The sequence below is a fragment of the Manacus vitellinus genome, unplaced genomic scaffold (assembly GCF_001715985.3).
Source record: "Manacus vitellinus isolate BGI_N305 unplaced genomic scaffold, ASM171598v3 scaffold_26_pilon, whole genome shotgun sequence".
Taxonomy (NCBI): Eukaryota; Metazoa; Chordata; class Aves; order Passeriformes; family Pipridae; genus Manacus; species Manacus vitellinus.
This window is the reverse complement of record NW_021939960.1, coordinates 5895437-5906484: the sequence shown is the minus strand read 5'-3', so window position 1 is coordinate 5906484 and position 11048 is coordinate 5895437. Positions and strand designations below refer to the sequence as shown.

The 11048-nt window shown below is 45.9% G+C and overlaps 1 protein-coding gene across 1 annotated transcript in view; it reads right to left on the bottom strand.

The window, feature by feature from the left end:
- Positions 1–5870: 5870 nt before the first annotated feature.
- CDH4 (cadherin 4) overlaps positions 5871–11048 on the bottom strand; it is a 436070-nt gene continuing 430892 nt past the window's right edge. The window contains 4 exon segments of the mRNA XM_025895228.1: positions 5871–6127; positions 7524–7688; positions 9550–9657; positions 9659–9689. Of these exon segments, the coding sequence (XP_025751013.1) occupies positions 9621–9657; positions 9659–9689 (68 nt within the window). The 3' untranslated portion in view covers positions 5871–6127; positions 7524–7688; positions 9550–9620.

Here is an 11048-nt window from a genome sequence, read left to right as displayed (position 1 = left end):
GGGCATCAGCTGGCCCAGGGTTCTCAGTCATTCCCTAGACCTTTCTGAACCATTCCTGTTCCCTGGCAGTATAAAGGCTGGTGGTCAGAGCACCAGCCATGGGACAGTGGACAGGTGGAGGGGTTGGTCCTGATGCAGCAGTTGTGGGGTTACCAGTGGGGTTACCAATGTGTTAGCAGCAAGTGAAGACCCCCAAATGTGCTGGAATTCTGCTAAGGAACAAAGATCTGGTGTCAAAGAGTGAAACTGCACCCAGCTGAATTGCACCAACAGTTTGATGCAGTAGAAACACACCTGCACTGGGATGGAGGAGGAACATGTACCACCTCATCCATACTCCAAAGAACTGTGGGCTGGGGAGGAGCCACACTCCTGCCCTTAATGAATGCAAATTTCTGCAGGAGCACCCAGGATCTCCAAAAATCCCTCTGATGTCTGAATACCTGGCCCCACACCTGCAGCCAGGCCACCCTTTAATGGCTCACTGATAAGAGCTGTGAGCAGTGACCGAGCTGGGGTGGGTATGTGGGGAAGGAAAATGAAATAAAACCCTAAAAAAAAAAAAAAAAATATTAAAGCAAGTGAGACTATTCAAAAGGGGGACTTTATTTTTAATTACACTGGAGCCAGGCGTCAGTGCGCCAGTTCAGCTTTGATACACAATAAATCAGCAAACCTGTCACTCAGTTTGGAAACCAAGATTGCAGTGGCACTAAAAACACATTGAAAACATTTACTTTCTTCCCTTTTTTTTTTCTTTTTTTTTTTTTTTCCCTCTTTTGTTTTTGGTACAAAAATGGTACAAACAACAATACAAAATATTTGTGCTGTTGACGGTTACAAAAAAAGGTTTTTGAACTGGGTTAACGGACGCAAACTGCTTTTTGCGCTTCAGCGTGAATACAGCAGAACAGCAGAAGTCTTCCTTGAGAACAACCACAGTCATGCGGGCTGCTACACAGCTTCTCCATCGTAAAGGAAACATGCAAAATCATCGCTCAAATTAGAAAAAAAAAAAAAGAGAAAGTGCTCCAATTATACATCTACATGTTGTTGTTGTTGTTGTTTCTTTTTCCCCTATCGATTTGTAGCTTCAAGCACTAACTACATTATGTACACTGTGTGTGAGCAGTTGTATGTGGGGTTTGGTGTGTACTGGGAAGAACTTTTATTTTCCCCATGAAACTGAGTTAATTTGCGTGGGAGCCACCTACATTGTCTGGCTGCTGCTTTAAACACACGCATTCGTCATTGTACAGCATCCCCCCTAATATTTTTTCCATGCTTACAATGAAGAGCTCCAAAAGACATCACAAAAAAAAGTCCCATATTTTACCTTTAATATGTTTTCTTTTTTTTGACTAAACAAAGTTGCAATCTTGGCATATTGTGTGGTGCAGACTCTGCACTGTCCATTACCATTCTCCAGTGCCCGAGTGTTTATGCTACGCGAAGCGCTTACAGGTGATACAGCTGTCTCCAAAGTTCTTCTTACTTCTGGAGGCTGGATTTGGACCTGACTATCCCTAAAAACCCATGGGGAGAGAACTCCCCATCACCGCTGTACAACCCCCAATTGCATCGCCCGGTCCAACAAAAAAGGACAAAAAAATAAGGAAAAGGAAATGCAAAACCAGAAGCGGAACTATGACTACTGTGTAGGACACCCTGGACAGACTTGCCTATTTACTGTCACTAATTACCTGATGAATGTCCTCCTTGCCTTGCAAAGCATTTCCATGCTGATGGGTCTCCCAGTTATTAGGCTACATGATAAACAGACCACCAGAGCTGTGGTCATGCTCTGCTGGAGGTGGCTGTCGGTACAGCAGTGACACTGGACCTGCACAGTCCCTGGCCTGGGGATGTGCAATCCTCAACCTTAGGAGGTAGGGAGGCCACCAGAGGTGTCCAGCATGCCTCAATGTCCTGGGAACTCACCGTCCTCATCCCGTAGACAGCAGGGAGAGCTGTGGTGGTGTGCCCTGGCAGTGCTAAGGGGTACAGGATTACAGGGTGGGACAGTGGTGTTTCAGGGATGGGATCCCCTCCACCTGCCTGAAAGCAAGTCCTTCCCCACAGTCTTGTGGTGTGCACAGAAGGGGGACCACTTCTTTAGTTTAATGCCTTAGTCTAGATTGGTCAGGGAACAAGGACTCTGGTCTCAATGCACTCATCACCTGTGGGCTGTAAGAATAAACAGCAACTGTACACCAGCCAAAGTGGTTGTCTGCCCACCCCAGCTCCTTGCAAGTCATTGTCACCTGCAGCTGCAACTGGCAACACCGTGTCACATTCACGAGGATCAGAGGGGGACAGAGTGATGGTACAGTCACCTTCTCAATGGGACCCCTTGGATTAATATAAGTTTTCTTAGCTGGGCTACAAACCATCAGTAACATTAAGAAGCAAACAGGTTTGTAAAAAGCGATCTGTTTTCATTGCTGGATGTGCCCCTTGCTTACCTTCTGCTGGTCCCACTGCAAGGAGATGCTGCTGCTCCTTGTGGGGCTGTAAAACTCAGTGGGGGAGGATGCAGGGAGGAGAAGGAGGAAGAGGAAGAGGAGGAGGAAAAGAAGGAGGAGGTCCTGCAGAAGGAGACTGAGCAGAATTGGGTCAAAACACACTAAAGTGGTTGGTGTGATTTATAGGCTCATGGGGCTGGAACAGCTGGATTGCAAATGCTGCAGAAAAAAATATCCGCTGATTTAAAAAAAAAGTCGCCAATGGAAACAGGTTGGTTTATTTTTAATCACTCAAACAGTTCTGTTTGGACTCAGGTTGCATAAATGTTCTTAAAAACCTGAAATGTTTCGACAAGCTGAAGTCTGACAACAGCTCCTTTCACTGCATGGCAGGTCCCTTGGGGACAGAGGGACGACGGACGCTGCCGATGTCCCTGCAGCCACTGTCCCACATCGCTGCCAGCCCCTTCCCTACCTGAAATCCATCATCCCAGCCAAAGCCGCAGCAGATGTCACACACCGAGTGCTGTGGAGCAGGGATTTAGCTGCTGCTCCCAGGTAAGTGGTGCCAGGTGGATTGCAGGGCACGGCTTACAGCGGAGACCTGGCTGGCACTGCAGGATCCACACGAGCATCCCGGGAGCTGCACAGAGCTGGCAGGCAGTGGCAACAACCCAAGGGATGGAGAACCACTGGCATGACCTGGCCCTGGAGCCGGACCTTCTCCCGTGTTGGTAGTGAGGTTACGGTGACAGACACAACGCGCCGACGGGCACCAAGAAACACCAAGTTCACTTTTATTATTCACCACTGCTGTGCCTGGGCAGCTTCTGTTGAGGTGCAAAGCCCAGATGGTGAAATACTTCAAGCCTGTGGCTTTTCCAAAAGAAAAGGGGAAGAACCAAGAATGCCATGGGTAAAGAGCAGAGGCTGGGGGACCATGCAGCCTCTGTGCCAGGCTGCTGGGAAGGGGAGCTGTGAGGATTGCCAAGAGTGGCCAGGAGGAGGGGGATGGCACATGGCAGGAACAAACTAAGACTTTCATAGTGGTCACACAAGACAACTGAGTTCACAACTACGGAACAGGAATTTGGAAAAGTGTCAGGTGCTGGCAGTTTGCCAGGCACTGCCCTTCATCCTGGCCAAGGCACGTGCTGCCAGCCCATGCCTGTGGCGTGACATCCTTGCCTTGCTGCTGCCATTGGTGCCGTCCCTCTCCCGAGGTCCAAGCCATTGCCTCCTGGTTTCCTCAGGAAACTTGGGTGAGAGTGAGTTTGCTCTCCGAGCTGTGAAAGACAAACTGACCCATTGACCGACCAACTGACCAACCAAGACAAAAAGAAAGATCGCATCCTTGGTAGTTAATAACATACCAGTGAGTCCCCTCGGGCAGACTTTTTACCACATTCCACTTCATACAAGACACATTTCAAATGCTCATTAATTTACAGAAATTGCATTTTATAGAAAATATGATACAATGAAATATAAAATGCACTAGGAGCATTTCAAAAATCTATAGAGACGATCTTGCAGCCCAGTATACCCTCTGAAAGGCGCCCACTCACCACCGCAAGCTCTCGTCCTCTCATTCTCGCTCTCGTGTGCACGCGCTCGCTCCCCCCGCCCCCCCTTTAACTCTTAGCATTCAACTTGAGAATTAATAGAGATATCAAAAAAAGCATGATTATCCCCTGGATAATCACCTTCCAATACTGTGCACATTCTTGGATTTAAATGAAAATATATCTAAGCACTTTTACAAGTTTTAGCGAACCCACTGCAAAATCGTCTGCAGAATATAAAACACAGGTAATCCAAGATTTCATAGCACATTAATTAAGTGGCTCATAATCCATTAAATGTGGTTTATATTACACATCCATGCAGTCTAAATCATTTTACAAACATTAGACATAAACCCACTAGTCCAAATCAGTAAAGGAAAAATGTAATAAAAAAAGCTAATAACTATTTGTTATTGGTTAAACTGACCCTACATATAAACTAGGTAGTTTGCTACCATTTATAATACTGATGTTGAATTATGCCTGGATGCTGCGAAACCTCTTGCTTACTTGGCAATGCTTGAGCATATTAACCACAAGATACTTAATAGGCCCTTGTTGCACTTCTTCTCCAAAAAAACACATTTACTACAGATAGCAGCGCCTACCCACCGAATAGAAAGGACACACATTAGCTGAGTTACACGATGTTGTTGAGCTTTGGCTACTAATGCTCCAAGGCATTAATGTGATACTACACTAACTCCATACTTACGGATGGGAAAAGTGTGGATAACCTGTCCCTGTCCTTCGCACTGCCTCGGCCTCGAGCGGAGCCGCCACACAAACCCTTGCCTCACCCCAGGAGAGCAGCACCAGTGTTGGGCATCCTCAGGGATGCGGGACACCACCACCTCACCCAGCTGGTACGGACATCACTCGAGAGGTCGTGGGAGCCAAAACACGGCGATAGCATAAAAACAAACAGATGGGCCTTTGGTCATGTCACGATTTACTTTGTAGGGTTTAGGCAAGGGCTGTTGGAGATTTCTGTTGCAATAACCAAAGGCTTTATCAATGCTATAGTTCTATGCAGCTACATTGAGTGTGACCAGGGCCTGGCAGAGGCCCTGGTCGGTATTTTGCATCTGATAACACTGAATTATATACAACATGATGACTAGTTCACCACCTGCCGAGGCTTAAAGATGGCTGTTAAGATTTTGACTCAAAACATCTTCCCCCCTCCCCCCCTTCTTTTGACCCCAGAATGAGTCACCCCTTTAAAAAAAAAAAAAAAAAAAGGCAAAAAAGAAACAATCTCCACAGTTCCTTTTTGTTAACTCCTTCCCAGCTAGAACTGGCTTAGGGTCACAGGGAGTGCTGCCCAGGATGGTTGTATGTTTGTTTTCATCACTCCTGAGATTGAAGGGAATCTGACACATGCACCAAAAGGCACTTTCAAATATATATATATATATATATTTTAAAAACAGTGCTTCTGTTCTAAGAAATTCAAGTTAAGACAGAGTGCCTTTCACTCTCTTTAGTCATAAAGCAGGTAAACGAGCAATATCCCAGCTGACATTAAAAAACCAAAATAACAAAAAGAAACCTGCAGTAGAGACAAGTGTTCATGCGAGACAGCTCAATATTCTAAGAAAAAAAATGGAAAGGAAAAAGAAAAGAAAAAAAAAAGAAACCTCCTATATCGCCACTAAAAATAACAATACAGTCAGCAGGGGATATTAATTAAAAAAGCTGCCACATCTGTACAGTTCTTGCTCCTGCACCGGCTCTTTTTGTTAACGTTGTCGTCTGTGGGTTTGTTGTTTTTTTCTTTTTCTTTTTTCCTAAATTTTTTTCTTCTTCTTCTTCTTTTTTTTTTTCTCCTTCCTTTTTTTTTTTTTTAATTTTTTTTTTTTTTTTAAATAACATGAGGTCAGTTTAATCTTCCTCGCCTCCCCCGTACATGTCCGCCAGTTTCTTGAACCTGGGCCCCCAGTCGTTAAGGTAGTCGTAGTCCTGGTCCCCGGAGCTGGAGGAGTTGAGGGAGCTGACGGAGCCGGCGGTGGAGCCGCTGCCCTCGTAGTCAAAGACGAGCAGGGAATCGTAGGGGGGGGCTGTGGGGTCATTGTCTGCTGCCCGCAGGCCCTGGGGGGGCAAACACACGGTGTTAATACCCACCATGGGGTTTTGTGGTGCTAAGGAAGGGTGTCTGGGCTGCTGGGATGTTGGGGATCCCTGCAGCGCAGCTAAAAAGAGGATGGTGAGAAAATGAGGGTCCCAGATGCACCTCTGGGTACAGCCCTCCCAGCTGACCCCCAGCAGAAAACCCAGTAAACCCCAGTGCCTCTGAAAAAGTGGAATGGAGTAGGAAGGGGTTTGTTTCCCAGCATCCAGTTCCAGATTTGGAAAGCTTTGTGTTCTGGCCAGTGGGTCCCTTTTGGTGTTGCCTGTTGAGATTTCCAATGAAAGAAGGAACAGCACCTTTCCTCTCCTACAATTATTTTAATTCTGATGATTTTCTTTCCCTTAGGAAAACAAAATAAAAGAAATCACTCCAAGCAAAATTCTGCAATTAGGACAGACATGGGGTGTGAAATCCTGGGCAGAGGGTTGGGAAGCATGGCTGCTCCTGTGCGTTGTGGGTAGCAGCGTAGACAGGCCACGGAAATGGCCTCGGGATATGGAGAAAAAGAATTGCTTTGCTGCAGCCCAGCATCAGGAAAAGCCTGGTGGAATAGACCTGCAATAAAGCAAAACGCTCCACCTTCAGAACCCTCAGCCTCAGTGTGGGGAGATGGAGCTGGTTTCACTGCAGTGGAAAGAGTTGGGATGCGAGTAAGAGCGAGTCTTCACGAGCATGGATGTGTATAAATGTGACTGAAGGATGGGCAGGAACAAAGGAAAAAGGGGTTTCAATGATGAAAATGAGAAAAAGCACAGCAGGAAATGCATGTAATAATAGAATTAAATGGCTGTAACATTTATTTTTCTGGCTTAGGAAATGGATGGTGTGCTTTGTCTCCAAGGAAATAATGCATTGATTGGTTTGTAACCACTCAATCACTCAAAACTAAAAACGAGATAAGAAAATACCAAATGGACAGATATTTTCTACAAGCAGATAAAGGAGCAGTAATCGAATATAAAATAAAGAAACCCTCTCTGATCTGAGATGAGCCTCTCTGTGCTGCAAACTCTTTGAGGCTTTACACCAAACAGAGCTTACGAGGAAGGCACAGCCTGCTGAAATAATTACAAGTTCGGGAGCCAGAAATGGCTCATTCTGCCTGGGTGCTGAAAAGCATGGTGTTTGTGATATCCACAAGACAGAAATCTTGGGCCTTTTCCTTCCACTTTGGATTTTGCACGTTCAATGCCTTTATTAAGCCAAGTCCTTTGCTTGTGCCAATGCTTCCCCTGGCTTGCATCAGACTTCTGGTGTGAGCAACAGCATCACTTGCTCCATTCAGTCAGGGAAACCTGACTTTAGCTGGCTGCTCAAGCTTTTAAGATGTGACACAGGACACCCTGCAGAACATACCTCATTAATAAAATCACCAATATCCCCTGGATGTGGGATTACTGGTCTGATAGGATACTGTGGTTCAGCACCAATAGGTCTTTCATCCACCCTTCTGACTCCAGGTGTCTTGTTCAGCACGTGATCCATGGTCTCTGGTTGCTGGAGCTGGCTTAAATCATAATCCTGTGACAAATGGGAAGGCACAGTGTGAAATCAAGGGCTTTTTATTCAGATCATCTACTCACTCAATGTGCAAACAAGTTGAGAGGTGTAATTCTGTTTCCGCTGAAGTTTGAGGGCAAATCTTATCCCTGGGCATGCAGCTCCTCTATCTAAATTACAGATGAACCTGAACTCTGAATAGCTCATAAAATTGCCCTCCTAAGAGTGCATCTTGTAATGTAAGTTAAATCAAGTATTTAAATATTTTCTGAATATTTCACACAGTGTCTAAATACTTAGGATAAAAACCTGGCTTTTGTGTGCATGTGCAGAGGTGTATCCTTAACTTTTTGATGAAATACATAATATAATGTAGAGACATAGTGTTGGTAGACATATTATTGCAATTACATTTTTGCAGAAGCAAAAACATTAAAATGTGTATTGCATTTATGCATGTAGGCCTTTCAAAGTAATTATGTTCTTTTTGCTTGTGAAAAATCCCAAGAGAATAGGTTTCTATCATGGAATGAGAACCAGGTAATATTTCATTAAAAATGTATTCATGTAGGTAATGGTGTTTTGCTGTTCTTCCTTTGCTGTTATTTTTAACGAATCCTTTCTAAAATATTTAAGCCTACAGTGTAGTTGCCTGAAACCAGATACTTCAGCTAGTTGGAATGCTTATAACAGTACTTTGTTCTACTGGTAAAACTATCCCTGTGCTCAGACGGGGATGATTGAAACTCCAGGAGCAATATTTATAAATAACTTGACAGCGACAAGAAAAAAGAAATGCTAATTGCGAGGATTTTTCTGTGGAATAAGAACTTCACAAGTTTCGGGTAAGGCCCTGCCTCAGCTTGTCATGGCAGCTCTCCCCAGGCTCACCTGCTTGCCTTCGGATACCACTGGGACCTCCACAGCAGCATGTGCTGCAGTGGTTTCATGGGCTCCTTGAGCACCAGCCCTGGTCACTGACCTTGAACCATGCACTCCAATTGAACAAGCAAGAACAAAACCATTATATGATGTAGAGTCACACAATTTGCACGACAATCATGTTTGAGAGTGTCCCGGGCTCTTTACTCACGTTAGGTAGAAGTAAAAAACCAGTGACTTAAACATGAGTGACCAAACTTTGCGATTTTAGCAGAGGAAACAGATCAGTAGCAGTGGAAAAGCACACCCCAGGAATGCAGGCCAGGGAAGTTTTCATGCAACATCAGCCTCGGTGTCTGTGAGAAGCAGCACTGCAGAAAAGCTGACGTGTTCAGGCAGCCTGTGGCTCAGGGCTCTGTCACCCAGCAGAGCTTCGCCACCGCGCGCTCCGTGGTGACAGAGAAAACCCCCAGATCTATTTGGACATTTCTCATGAACCACGTCCAGAAATTAAAAGAAATGAAAGGCACATTAGAGATGATTAAGTAGATGCAGGGAAAACCCCCAGAAGCTCAGGGCTCAAGCAAGCCAAGCCAAGTGCCTGCAGCCACAGGGCTGGGGAAGGTGGCAGCTGTTGGCTGGTTTTACAACAGTCTCTGATGGGGAATGAAAAAATACACAATTTTAATGCCTGAAGTAACAGAAATACTCTTTGAAGATGAGTGTCAATGGATTGATTTATAGTCTTTTCCTCAGGAAGCTGTGCAGGGGGTAGAAAAATCCATGTGTGTCGTGAAAGAGTGAGGGGAGCTGGATGCACCACCAGCCTCCTGGCATGGTCCTGTTTGCACAGGAAGGTGTCCCAGTGACATGCTGAATCTCCTGCACTTGCTGGCTCTCACCAATGTCCACACCACACTAGGGAAGCCAGTAAAGCTGCCTGGTCATGAACAAGAGGAACACAGCTCCTCTTTGGCCACAACCCACAGACTCCTCTCACCTGGTCTTCCTCTCCACCTCCCTCTTCGTCGTACTTGAGGATGTTGTCCCTGACGTCGTCCTCGGGGTCGATCAGGAGCTGCTTGGTGTGACGCTCCTTCTCCCGGCGCTTCATCCACACCACGAACAGCAGAACCATGGCTGCAACGGGGAAGAACCTGGGTGAGCTGGGACCTCCCACAGCACAAGGCCAGGCCGGAGTGTCCTAACGCCTCACCTGCCCTTGTCTGCTATGGAGAACCTCACTGGCTGCTGGCAGGAGGAATAAAATGTTATCATACTGCATCTTCTGATTTTTAAAGAAGAGATCAGTGAGAGACATGAATACCGTGACAGGTCTCCACTGCAAACATTTCTTGAAGGTCCTGTCACCAACACTGATTGAGATGGTGTTTATCAGGAGTAAAACACACAGTCAAAGGAAAAGAAAACAGAAAGTGTGAAAACTGCAGCTTTCTGAAAAAAAATCCTGAATTTTTAGGATTAGATTTCTACCTTTATTTTATTCAGGGGTATAAAATAAAGACAGAGGGAAGAGAGCTGCAGACAAGGAAATGGATACAGACACCCAACACCTGTGCACAAGGGGCTGTTCCAGCAGTGTGACACAGGTTCAGCCCATTCAGGTCACAAGCCCTGAGTGTGACAGTCACTTTGCTGTTGTCTGCAGTTGGCCAGGTAAGACTGGTCTGGGGAGGCTGCACAACACTAGGTCCTGTAATCCAATTTGGACTCCCTCATGTTCTTCTTTGGTCCATGAGGGAAGCTCTTTAGACTTCCAAGCCAGGACATTAGCACATGCATTTGGCCATCCACTTGCAAAGCAGATCTGAGATCATCTGAAATCCTTTCAGAAAGCAGAGATAGCTTTGCAGAACAAGGGAGAGCAAATCTGGTAGCACACAGCCAAGCTCCTCAGGCATCAGCATCTGCATGCCAGACTTGGCTAATCTCTCTCAGTACAGTAACAGGGACAGATGAACAGTTCTTGAATCATGAGAAATTTTTCCCTTCTTGAACAGCTTTACCCACAGGGAACACTGGCTCACTGCTCCACAATCTCACCCTCCAAAGGGCCACATGCATCCCAGGGGCTGTGTGCTCCCTGGGAATTACTGCATGGAAGTCGATATGGGAACTGAAGTCTCCATTAACATAAGGCAGCCAGACCTTGTCTTCTTCAAGAACCTGTTAATACGTTCGTTTTCATTCTCGTACTCAGTAGCTGCAAATAATGTAATTAAAAATGAAATTAAGCCTGGGCAGCTGATGCAGTTACACCTCCCACTGTCTGCTTTCCCCTCCATTCTCCATGCAAGCCCCACAAACAGCTGCAAAAGTGGCAATCTGCAGGAGAAGGGAGCGATGGGTGGACAGTGGAAGTGGGAACGTCTGGCCCAGGCTCATTTCACCCGAGTCAATCCTCAACTGTGCCAAACCACTGCAGCCAACACAAGCAAACCCACGCAGGATGTGAGATCCCAAACTTGGTGGTTTTCA